The sequence below is a fragment of the Natator depressus genome, chromosome 3 (assembly GCF_965152275.1).
Source record: "Natator depressus isolate rNatDep1 chromosome 3, rNatDep2.hap1, whole genome shotgun sequence".
In the NCBI taxonomy this organism is placed as follows: Eukaryota; Metazoa; Chordata; order Testudines; family Cheloniidae; genus Natator; species Natator depressus.
This window is the reverse complement of record NC_134236.1, coordinates 175,452,382-175,465,650: the sequence shown is the minus strand read 5'-3', so window position 1 is coordinate 175,465,650 and position 13,269 is coordinate 175,452,382. Positions and strand designations below refer to the sequence as shown.

Here is a 13,269-nt window from a genome sequence, read left to right as displayed (position 1 = left end):
TAGACTCGCACACACTGTATATTCAAATATGGCTGCTGTATTTAAGTACAATGACGTATAACTAACTGAAAAAAAGGTATGCTTAATTGGGATGGCCATTTTATATGCATATCTCCTAGAGAACTTACTATTTAGCTTGGTAGCGAATAGTAGTGACCCCTTAACTGGGACAGCATTTGCAGAAATTCTGCCGAAAGGGGGGACATGTTTGACCAGTGCAAAGCTAGTTGTATTGCTTAACTAGGTGTTAAAGAGTCTTTAAATCCTCATTTTGGGCCAGTAGTTGCCAAATGAAAAGATGCAGAAAATTTGGTTATAACATAAAACAAAAACATTATGGATACTTTTCATTTTTTTAAAAAGGGGAAGGTCAACTGCAGAAATAAGAATACGTTGTTTGTATCTTTTAAGTGCTTTACAAATATTTACTGTTCTCGTAAGACTTTTGTGAAATAAGTAAATAAGTGTTATTAGCAAGAGTTGATAAAAACGAAAGGAGCCCAGATCCACCAAAATGTTAGCCTGAACAATTGCCGATGGATTTATCCTCCCAGCACCTTTGATTAGAAAATCAGTTTTAATCTTATTTTACAGATGGGGAGCTGAGGCACTTGTCACTAAGTGACTTGCCTATGGTCACAGAGGAAATCTGTGGCCAAACCTGGAATCGAACTCATGTTTCATGAGTTCTAGTCCAGGGCTCTCGACAGTAACTAGCCTTCCACCTGTACATCTCTCAGCACAGAGCAGATGGGGGGCTGGTGAGATAGAGAAATTCATGAACTCAGATGTCTGTTGCTGTGCTGGGAGGAGTAAATCATTGTGATCAGTGTTCTGTTAGTTCTTCCTAATCTGGGTGAGAGAAGCAGCATTCAAAGAATTAACAGTGTCTGCGTTCGTTTATTTGGAGGGGTAACGTTTTATGGGGATGTGATTTCTAGGGCACGCTGATGTGCTGCACATGAATTGGTCTGTATAGACCCTGCTGGTGTGCACTAAAGTTCCCTAATGTGCTTTAACTTAGTGCTGTTTCAAACAGCACAACGATGAGGCACATGAACAAGGTCTAAATCAGGGGTCGGCAACCTTTCAGAAGTGGTGTGCCGAGTCTTCATTTATTCACTCTAATTTAAGGTTTCGCATGCCAGTAATACATTTTAATGTTTTTAGAAGGTCTCTTTCTATAAGTCTATAACATATAACTAAACTGTTGTTGTATGTAAAGTAAATAAGGTTTTTAAAATGTTTAAGAAGCTTCATTTAAAGTTAAATTAAAATGCAGATCTTATCAGTTTAGTGTGATCCTTGCCCTGGCTTTTCCTTGCAAGTTTTCCAATGTCTGGCATGTATTTGGATACTTTAAGCTGCACACAGGCTTCTGAGTGATCAGTTGTTAACCGGCTCTGAGAGGGACAGAGGACAGATTTCATGTGTGAAAATACCTGTTCACACAGGTATGTGGATCCAAATGCTGAAAGCATTGCAAACGCAATTTTTTTCAAACAGTTAAATTGCACTGGCAGGGACATCCAGCAGGTCAGAACAGAGGCCCCATGATCTCTCTTGGTAGTTTCAAGTGCACTCCCCAGATCTCCAAACTTTGATGCCCACAATTCTGAGCTTTTTAACTGAATGAGCTGCATTTCGAAATCTTCAACACCCATCCACTGAAATACAGACAAATCCAAGTTGCTTTTGTTGAACTTTTCTGGTTTAATTAGAAAAGAAAGCACTGGGCCAAATCTCTGGAAATCTTGAAAGCTGTCAGAAAATTCTGATTTCAGTTCTTGCATGTACGTTCTAATCTCAACATCAAACGCAGTGCGCTGTTCCACGTGGTGAGCTAGTGATGTAAGCAGCAAATCAGGACTTAAAAATATCCCAGCACAGTGGCGCTGGAAGAGTTTTTAAGGTGAGGGTGCTGAGCTGTGCCCGCTCTTGCCCCTGTCTGCACCCCTCACTGTCCCAAGCTGGGGCCAGTGGGCCAGCTGGGTGCGGCTGCAGAACCCTGGGCTGACGGCCGGGACTCCAGGCCGGCAGCAGAGCCCCCCCGGACCAGTGGCTGGGGGCCGGCTGGCAGGGAGCCAGTGGCCAGTACCCCAGGCCAGCAGCGGAGCCCCCTGGACTGGTGGCCAGGACCCGGGCAGTGTGAGTGCCACTGAAAATCAGCTTGCGTGCTGCAGGTTTCCTACCCCTGGTCTATATGGACCAGTTAGTGTGCTTTAGAAATCCAATCCCCATAGAGCACATTACCCCACTGTCTAAACAAGACCTCAGTCTCTGGATACGTGCTGTAGTAGACACACTGAAATCTGCAGTGGTAATAATGTGGGGCCTGTATTCATGGATGCAAGGATATGTTGTTAATCTGTCCATTAATATTATCCCCGCTTTGCAGGGAGGTATAGTGACTTGCCAAAGCCGACAGAAGGAGTTTCTGTTGGAGCTGGAATTAGAATTTAGGCATTCTGGCTTCTAGGTCTGTCCTCAGACCACTAGATCACACCTCTCTCTAAGCAGATCTTTAAAATGTACAGATTACAACAATAAACCCTTCCTGCCCCATGGAACCATTTTTTCTAATCACAAAAATATTTGCTGAATAGAAGCAGTGATGCAGTTTGGTGCTGGCGGTTTGTTATGTGGACATGTTTACTAGGAGCTAGGCAAAGTCTATCAACTCATTTCATTCTGGCAGTGAACCCAGTTGTACACAGTATATAAGAAAATGGTGGATAATTATTGAAATGTTTTTCTTGTGAATCAGCCCTTCACCTAGGTAGTTCAGCAGGAAATACTGTTTGGATTTTTCTATTTCTAACTGAATGGTTTTGCCTTTCCTCATTCTAGGTCAGATACTCCATACTGATGTTGTCTACTTGCATTCTGGACAAGGATTCCGTGAAGGTGAAAAGATAAGGAGACTTCTTCTGCATTACAAGTATGATGATTAAGCTTTCATTAAACTATAAATAGGATAAATATCTACATTGCGTCAAAATTGGATATACAAGCAGGATGCCCAGAGATTTAGTGGAATTTCTGCTTTCATTGCTGACGGCTGAATATTGCTCAATTTATATTCATGTTTTAAAATATTGTATGTATTAGATGCTTTTGAAATCAAGCAGTGAATATAATTAGTTTACAAATTAGATGCTGTGGAAATGTATTTACAAAGGTGTGCCAATTCATCTTATTCCTAGTGTGCAGCACCCATGCTAGTCTATTTTGGGAGCTTTTATGAACAGCTATTGCCACTTATATTACATTTTGGGATAGTTTTGGGTGGTGGGACGTTGTTCACTAGGGATTAGGAGGTTGATGTTAAACACTCATGCGTACCTGTTGATAGCCTGGGATTAATGGTAGCTTTGGCCCTTACTGTACTATTTTGGAGGCAGTTCCATCCAGTGTTGTTCCATTGAGTGAGCTTCCAAAATGAGTTTTTCTTTATTTTAGCTTCTGTTTAATTGAATAGAAGCCATTTTGCATGGGGAAGGATTTTCCTGTCTGTGCAATAAAATGATTTTACATGAAGACAACCAAGGAGAGTCATGAGTGATGTACTACAGCCCTTGTGTTTCCTGTAGTTAGGATTGCTGTTCATTTCTGTAAGAGATATGCGAAAATTATTGCTCTCACCACTCACATCATCACAATGCACTCAAACCTTCAGACAATCGGTCCCTCCCCCCATACATGCCTCAAGCCCTTGAAAAGTCTTACTACTAGAGCCAATTAAAAGTTGCTTTGCTGTTGTACTTGCAACTAAGGGGATGGAATTCTCTGTTGCAGGGTACTAGCTACTTTGTAGTTACTGTAGCAAGACACATTTTTGTAATATGCCACAGTGTTTGCGTTGTGCAGCTTAACTCTTGGCTAATCAGCCTAGTTCATGCTGAGGTGCTGATGTCTACAGGGTTCGAAGATCTTCCTATGTGTGGAAGATGGCGGCATGTTCTTGCTGAGTACAGCCTTACCTATTACATAAAATAAAATTACTACACATCCCTAATGATGCAGGAAAACTGAATGTTTGTCCTTTATCTCCTTTAAAGCTGCAGCACTGTTGTGATAGGCAATGGGACTGCCTGCAGGGAGACAGAAGCTTACTTTGCTGACTTAATTATGAAAAAGTACTTTGCACCCTTGGATGTTGTATATTGGTAAGATTGCTTCCTTTGCTTGACGTTTTATTTTCCTTTTCAGCACATTTCAATTTCAGTAGGTGCTTTTAAATGTGTTTTTTTTTAAAGGTAGTTCCTCTGCATTCCTCTCCATCTTTTACTGTCATTGTATCAGGCTTGGCCCACCCTTCTGGCCGTAGAGAGGTGGACTTGGCTCCCTTTGGAGTATGTAAGCATGTAACCCACTCATGGGTTGGCTGGAGAAGTTCACGAGAGCATCATTCAACACATTTCCTCTCCTTGAGGATAAGTGTGCTTCCTCCATCGCAGTCCCCAAGTCTTGCCAGCCCAAGGAACTCGGCCCTCAGCTGAGGACCTGTGTCCCATATCCTCTGTGTTTCGCTGCAGCAACGGTAGGTTGCTGATTGCTTGGCTGGGCCACTGGAATGCAAATTTAAATACTGGTATCATCTGTCTATGCTGTGGAAAGCTTGCTGATCCTTTGAGTATTAAGTTGTCTGGAAAAAGTCCTTTGTTAATGCACAGCAAGGGTAATGAAGGATTCATCTTGCCCAAAACTCAATTTTTGACCATTAGATTTCAGAATTCAAACAGAACTGTTTGAAAAGCCTCTGTTTGGGTTTTGATGTGAATGGTAAGTTTGTCTGCTGCTTCTCTTTCTCTGACCAGAGGACAGAGCCTCTTGGTTTCCCTCATGGAAATATAGGAAGGAGTCCTCTTGATCCTCTACCCACTATTATTTAATCATCTCAAAGGATTTTTTAAAATCTTGCATTTAAGCGTTTGCATTGAAAGTAAAAAGCAACCATTTTTGTTCCTCCATCGAAATGTTAAGATGGATACAGTAAAAAGAAGTACTAAGTTTTCCAAAAAGGGATTGCTTTTCTCTCTTTCAACTTTTGTCATCTTCTGTGTGTTTAATGTTTTTTGTCAAATCCATAGATTGAAAAGAGATCTGACAGAAATTTTCAATAAATGCATTTTTCCTAGGAAATTATGTTGTCATGTAAGTCCATTTGTTCTTTGTTTTCCACACTGGTATAAATTTGTGATGAGAACCAATAATTAATCTGATTTTATTTCAAAAGGCACTCTAGGGGTCCTGTTTAAATTTTTTAATGTTTGTTTTCAAATCGGAAGCTCATACAAGGCTGCAGAAGCTTTTTATTGACTCTAGCCCAAAAGCAGGGGCTTTGTGTAGTTCGGTTAGCATGGAAGACAGTTATAATATGTTTGGAAAAAAGTCATATTGTAAAATTTTATTGTCATTCATTTAGATAAAATTTGAAAGCCAGTTATTGAAATATCAGTGCTTTATTCATTGTTGGAAGAAGCAATTGTAACTTGTTTGAATGGTCATTTGTCTTTTTTTTTTTTTTTTTCTTCAGTTCTCTGTGCTACAGAATGCAAATATCTGTTTGTTAAAGTTCGTGCAACAAGATTTTTTTATTTTATTTTATAACAGGTTTTGTGGACGTTTTTCTTATCATGCTTTGCTTTTTTTCTTTTCTTTGTGTTTTTTTACATTTATTTTGTTGGTAGAATAGGAATGTAAAGAGAACTTCCAAAATGTTTAGCCCTGTCAGTTTCTTGGGCTGAACTTTGTGGCGCTACTGTAATGGAATATTTTAAAAATAAAAATATTAGGAACTGGTAAAATGCATGTGGAAATAGGAATTTGTGAGAACATTTTTCAACCCAAAGTATCAAGTAGGTAGATTTCTCTAATAACAGTATATGGAGACAGATTTTTCTCAAGTTTCAAGAATTATAATATGTTTTAATGAGTAATCTGTCTTTTTTGACAAAACTAGTTGTAAAACTTCTAGTGAAATATAAACTTTTAGATAGCTGAAATAAAAAGTTAGCATAATTAAAGTACTATTTAGTATCACTGTCACTATTAATTTACGTTGTGCTAGTATTTGCAGGTCCTAATTGGGATTTAGGTCTCCATTGTACTAGGTGCACACTTAAGGAAAAGATGGTCTCTGCTTTGGTGAGCTTGTATAGGGAACTAAGGTGGCACCAATAATAACGTTAAAAGGAATAAGAGGTGGAATAATTTTGATTGCAGTAAACCTATTCAGAATATTGGATGCTATTAGCCACGTAGCTGTCACTATTTAAATATTTCCAGGTAAGCTGAGCCTGGGGTCTTAGTGTCTGTCCCCCACTTCTGGCCTCCTTGACTGACTATCTTTTATGGAGGTTGAACTTCCATCTTGCTCTTCTGTCTGGCTGCTGTTTCTCCCTGCTCAGAGGTGTGTGTGTGTGTGTGTGTGTGCACACACAGGAAGCCTGCTGCTTACTCTTGAAAGCAGTTGTTAGATGCAGGAAGTATTTTTTTTTCTTCACTAGATAGTTCAGCCAGCTGCCTGGGACTGAAGAGGCTAATACCCAGGACAGAATTAAAAAACCTGCGCAGTCCTGGCCAAAGGGGACAGTTGGCAAGTATAGTTGACTATTTGAGCAATTACCAAGGCCATTGATATACTTCTTGAGGGACATTGTGAAGCATGAGTCAGAAGAATGAGTACTGTCAGTAACCTGAACAATGTTTTGATGGTCCCAGAATGAACACTCCTTCGTGTCTTATTACATTTCCAGCAAAGCTTCATTAATTTAGAGTAGGACTGTCAAGAGATTAAAAAAAGTAATTGCGTGATTAATCGCAGTGTTAAACAATAATAGAATACCATTTATTTAAATATTTTGGGATATTTTCTACATTTTCAAATATATTGATTTCAATTACAACACAATACAAATTGTACACTGCTCACTTTATATTTTTTTTATTACAAATATTTGTGCTATAAAAAACTAAAAATAGTATTTTTCAATTCACCTCATACAAGTTGTCAAGGTTCCTTCCCCACTCTGAACTCTAGGGTACAGATGTGGGGACCTGCATGAAAGACCCCCTAAGCTTATTCTTACCGGCTTAGGTTAAAAACTTCCTCAAGGTACAAACTTTGCCTGGTCCTTGAACTCTATGCTGCCACCACCAAGCGTGTTAAACAAAGAACAGGGAAAGAGCCTGCTTGGAGACGTCTTCCCCCCAAAATATCCCCCCAAGCCCTACACCCCCTTTCCTGGGGAAGGCTTGATAAAAATCCTCACCAATTTGTACAGGTGAACACAGACTCAAACCCTTGGATCTTAAGAACAATGAAAAAGCCATTAGGTTCTTAAAAGAAGAATTTTAATTAAAGAAAAAGTGAAAGAATCACCTCTGTAAAATCAGGATGGTAAATACCTTACGGGGTAATCCGATTCAAAACATAGAGAATCCCTGTAGGAAAAACCTTAAGTTACAAAAAGACACAAAAACAGGAATATACATTCCATTCAGCAGAGTCTATTTTACCAACCATTAAACCAAAGGAAATCTAATGCATTTCTAGCTAGATTACTTACTAACTTTTTATAGGAGTTCTGAGCTGCATTCCTGATCTGTTCCCGGCAAAAGCATCACACAGACAGACAGATCCTTTGTCCCCCGTCCCCCCCCTCCAGCTTTGAAAGTATCTTGTCTCCTCATTGGTCATTTTGGTTGGGTGCCAGCCAGGTTATCTTAGCTTCTTAACCCTTTACAGATGAAAGGGTTTTGCCTCTGGCCAGGAGGGATTTTATAGCACTGTATACAGAAAGGTGGTAACCCTTCCCTTTATATTTATGACACAAGTACTGTAGTGCAGTCTCTTTATCATGAAAGTTGAACTTACAAATGTAGAATTATGTACAAAAAAAGCTGCATTCAAAAATAAAAGTGTAAAACTTTAGAGCCTACAAGTCCACTCAGTCGTACTTGTTGTTCAGTCAGTCACTCAGACAAACAAGTTTGTTTACATTTGCAGGAGATAATGCTGCCTGCGTCTTATTTATAATGTCACCTGAAAGTGAGAACAGGTGTTCTCATGGCACTGTTGTAGCTGGTATCACAAGATATTTACGTGCCAGGTCTGTTAAAAATTCATATGTCTCTTTATGTTTCAACCACCATTCCAAAGCACATGCAACCAGGCTAATGAGGGTTTCTGCTCAATAATGATTCAAAGTAGTGCAGACTGATGCATGTTCACTTTCATCATCTGAATCAGATGCCACCAGCAGAAGCTTGATTTTCTTTTTTGGTGGTTCGGGTTCTGTAGTTTCCGTGTCAAAGTGTTGCTCTTTTAAGACTTCTGAAAGCAAGCGCCACTGACTACATCCCTCTCAGATTTTGGAAGGCACTTCAGATTCTTAAACCTTGGGTCGAATGCTGTAGCTACCTTTAGAAATCGCACATTGGTACCTTCTTTGCGTTTTGTGAAATCTGCAGTGAAAGTGTTCTTGAAACAAACATGTGCTGGGTCATAATCCGAGACTGCTATAACATGAAATACATAGCAGAATGCGGGTAAAACAGAGCAGGAGACATACTATTCTCCCCCAAAGAGTTCATTCTCAAATTTAATTAATGCATTATTTTTTTAATGAGCATCGTCAGCATGGAAACGTCCTCTGGTATGGTGGCCGAAGCATGAAGAGGTATATGAATGTTGTTCTCACTTTCAGGTGACATTTTTAAATAAGAAGCCGGCATCATTATCTCCCTTAAATGTAAGCAAACTTGTTTGTCTTAGTGATTGGCTGAACAAGAAGTGGTACTGAGTGGACTTGTAGGCTCTAAAGTTTTACATTGTTTTGTTTTTGAATGCAGTTACGTAACAAAAAAAAAAAATCTACATTTGTAAGTTTCGCTTTCACGATGAAGAGATTGCTTTATAGTATTGTATGAGGTGAACTGAAAAATACAATTTCTTTTGTTTTTTTTACAGTGCAAATATTTGTAATAAAAATAATATTAAGTGAGCGCTGTACACTTTGTATTCTGTGTTGTAATAAAAATAAATATATTTGAAAATGTAGAAAAACATCCTAATATATTTCATTTCAGTTGGAATTCTATTGTTTAACAGTTCAATTAAAATTGCAATTAATTGTTTTAATCGCGATACATTTTTTGAGTTAACTGCATGACTTAACTGTGATTAATCGACGGCCCTAATTTAGAGATAAGGTTGCTCAAGTGCGTTTCTTCATGATAGTGAAAACACAAGGGCCTTTTCTACACACAGTCTGAGTACAGCTGCGTAGTTAAACATGTGCTATCCCCTGGTGAGAGACACTCTCTTGTTTGGATACCTTGTATCAATTCTGCTACTACTAAGGAATCAATTTAAGCAAAATTGAAACAGTACATTCTTAATCTGAGACAAGAGTGTCTTAATCTGAGACAAGAGGGGCATTGCACAGGTTGAACTAAATCAGTTTACAAACCAGTTGAGTGAAACCAGTGCTACAAGTGTAGCAGAAAACATAAATTAAGGCAACGTTCACACCCAATTCAGTAACACCAGTCTCCAAGCATTGGTTCTTCAGCACTGCTCAAGTACACCAACACTCTACTACCTTGCCTAGGTGTTCGCTTTCAGTTCAACAGTACTGTTGCCTTCAATGTGCATACTTCAAAGCTGTGTCAATCATACTGGAACCCAGAAGCCCCCCCCCCCTTTTTTTTTTTTTTTATTATAGAGAGGCCAGCATGTTCACTGGCCCTTCAGAGGAGGCTAGCTTGCTTAACAGTTTAGCAGTACTTAAAGAGCAGATTTGGGAGCTCTTGCAAATCTTCCAAATCAGCTTCTTAGTAGCTCAGCTGTTGCAGAACATGTGGGCTTGGAGGAGGGATAGGAAACGGTTGGGGTGGAACTGCAGGATTTGGCTTCATTTGTATTTAAAGCCTGTGAAATACACTTTTAAAAATATCACTAATGGAGGGGTTGGAGAGCAGAGGTGATTTTTTTTACCATTACTCCCTCTCATTTCCTTTTTTCTCCTACCTATCGTGAAACTAGCATGATACAATTTCAGACAATGAGAGTTATACAATAAGGAAAGTATGTGAGTAATTGTGTGTACTAAAATTTATACGCGATTGAATGTCTAACTTCTGTGTACAGCTACTATCACTGCATGTGCAGTCCTGCTTATGTTGTGTACTAACGGCTAGTTACACATCCAGCTAATTACTTGCATGTGCAATTATTGCAGCTGGGCATCCATTTTTGCTCACACACTTTGAAATTCTGGTCCTCTGTTTACAAAGCCATATATAGTCATTTCAGAATTGCACGTAGAGAGATCTTGGGTAAAATCCTGATCCCACTGAGGTCAATGGGAATTTTACCATTGACTTCAATGAGGACAGGATTTCACCCTTTGTTTGAAGTTGGTGTACGAGAATGAAATGACTGGGCAGTTCTAAATCTTTATATAATTTGCATATTTTAGTTTATTTTAGACATATCTTGAAGGATACCAGTCAATTTTGTCTTCGAATAGAGCTATAACAAAGACAAAATATTTTATTTGATCAGCTATTTATAAACATTGCTGATACCAGTAAGTATAATAAAATATGAGCTATTAAAATACAAGGCCTTCAGCAATAACAGTTATATATTCATAGAATCATAGAATATCAGGCTTGGAAGGGACCTCAGGAGGTCATCTAGTCCAACCCCCTGCTCAAAGCAGGACCAATTAATCCATCTAAATCCAACCCAACTAAATCATCCCAGCCAGGACTTTGTCAAGCCTGACCTTAAAAACCTCTACGGAAGGAGATTCCACCACCTCCCTAGGTAACCCATTCTAGTGCTTAACCACCCTCCTAGTGAAAAAGTTTTTCCTAATATCCAACCTAAACCTCCCTCACTGCAACTTGATACCATTACTCCTTGTTCTGTCATCTGCTAACACTGAGAAGAGCCTAGATCCATCCTCTTTGGAACCCCCTTTCAGGTAGTTGAAAGCAGCTATCAAATCCCCCCTCATTCTTCTCTTCTGCAGACTAAGCAGAGAGTTTTACTGAAATACTCAAGTTTTGCAAAATAAAATTTTTATTCAGAAATGAAATCACTGAAGACTACAGTAAGAAATGAGGCATATGGATTGTGTGTGTGTGTGTGTGTGTGTGTGTGTGGCTTTAAAAACTCTCTGAACAAAGTTTGACAGTTTTTGATGTAAAACAAATATTTTTCACTACTTTTATAACCAGCACACTTTCTATACCTAAGTCCAACCAAAATAATTGCAAGACTTCTCTTTTTTTAATGTAGTTTCTCTTGTAGACCGATGTTTATTGATTTAGATTAGGGCTGGACTAGAGCCCAGAGACAGTCATATCTGGTCTTTAGGTTTTTTGTTACAAATCAGCTTTTGTTGCCAGGCCCAGTAAATATTCTTGATTATTTTTGTTAGTTTTATTGTGAGTTCTTGCCAAAGATACAATGTATTATACCCAAAACAGATGTTCTGTTTAGACAAATGTATATTTGCTTTAACAGAACCCAAAATGAAACAACAGCGTGTTCAGCATTAACATGACAGCTAACGAACTTCAGGATTTCATGGGCCTTTTTAAGTTAAATTAAAAATCTTTGGGAAATGCATCTGCAGAGCACTGGGACTGGTTTTCTTTGGCCTGCTGTCAGTTCTAGGAGTCTGTGAAGTGACAACTGTTTGAGTGACAGATGGGCTATGCTAGAGTAGAGTAATATAAACAGCTTTATAATGTTTTTAAAAATAAATTTTAAAAAGCACAATTTTTCTTTCTGCCTAAATGGTCTTATGCTAAGAATACAAGCATATTGAAGTGCATTCACGATAAATTATTTCAACTCACACTTAACACTAGTTTATAGCATGCACATTAGATTACTGGTAGATAAAACATCATCAGCCGATTAAGAACGTAACCCGTATACTTTTAAGTGTTTTTTGTTTATTATCTATTTGGCTTGTTGTCATTTGTATTGTTTCTGTTATCCTTGACTTTAAACAGTTTGTCCTTTTCCCTTACCTTTGACAAAATCTTTTTCTGGCTTTTCAGGCATTTGAAGCATTGATCTTATTGATGATCTACTAGTATTTATATTCAAACACTACTATATTGTAGCAAGTCAAGCAAAATCCATAAAATCTTGTACGCTCATTTCTAATGCATTTTATTTCTTTGCTTTAATGTTTTAAATACTTAGGAATTTTCTGCTGAGGTAGAATAGGAGTTTCATAACTTTGAAGTTGGTTCTTAATGGTGAAAAATGGATTTGAAAATATTTGTTCAAGAGGAATTTAAGTTCATTTGTATTTTTATAGGTGTCTGTACAAACTGTAAATTCCCCTTTTGATTTTAATCTGTGTTTTATGTTGCTGAATATCTGTTCTACTCTGTAGACTTGAACAAATGCCACTTTCAAGTTCTCTGTGCCTCTACATTTCTAATGTTACACCCAACTTAATTCCTATTGCTTTTCTGCTTCATAGAACTCTCAGTTTGAAGGGAGTCTAGCGTTCAGGTTCACATTATGATAATTAGGTTTCAAGGCAATGCAGGGGGATTAAGATGTCTGACATCTAGTTGCAGAATAAAGTTCAGAGCCACTTGTAAAACTTGTTTGATTGGTTAACAGAAGTATTCAGTGCTTGTGCCAGCATTAGTCCGTATTTCATCAGGTATCCTCAGTACTGTAACTCTAGATGTGACCTTGGGACTTGATTTACCTCAGCTCAGTTTTCTTTAATAATGTGCCATGAAAGAGGTACATGAAAGATAGCTAACATCAAAGCACCTTTTAAAGTAAAATGGTTGATATGAATCCCTTGGTATTTAACACTGTCTGTCAAATGTTTCAGCTGGCTTGCATCCTTTTACAAGCTATTGCTTGCTGCATTAAAGCAGTTGTTTCAAGTCTGTTGAGGATACTGAAAGGAGAGGTGGAGGAAGTGGAAAATTTTACTCATATTTCTTTCAAATTGTACTTTCTTCAGGTTGTTATTTTGATCTGTTAGACAGTATAACATTGATGACACATGTATGCAACCACACATTAGATGCCTATATAGGAGGCAGAAAATAGTTTCCAAAGCTGTTGCAAAAGGAATAAATGTTCTACAAAGACAGCATGTAAGTGTCTGAACTGAAAAACAAACCGTTTTTAACCATTTAGCTGCTTGGGTTTTGCTAAGTCTTAAATGCAGACACGCAAAATTCTAAACAACAAATAAT

The 13,269-nt window shown here is 38.3% G+C and overlaps 1 protein-coding gene across 3 annotated transcripts in view; it reads left to right on the top strand.

The window, feature by feature from the left end:
* SRBD1 (S1 RNA binding domain 1) overlaps positions 1 to 13,269 on the top strand; it is a 217,030-nt gene that overhangs the window by 66,991 nt on the left and 136,770 nt on the right. For all 3 annotated transcript variants that reach the window (XM_074947140.1, XM_074947139.1, XM_074947141.1), the window contains 2 exons: positions 2,851 to 2,941; positions 4,062 to 4,169. In XM_074947140.1, the coding sequence (XP_074803241.1) occupies positions 2,851 to 2,941; positions 4,062 to 4,169 (199 nt within the window). The remainder of the gene's footprint in view (positions 1 to 2,850; positions 2,942 to 4,061; positions 4,170 to 13,269) is intronic.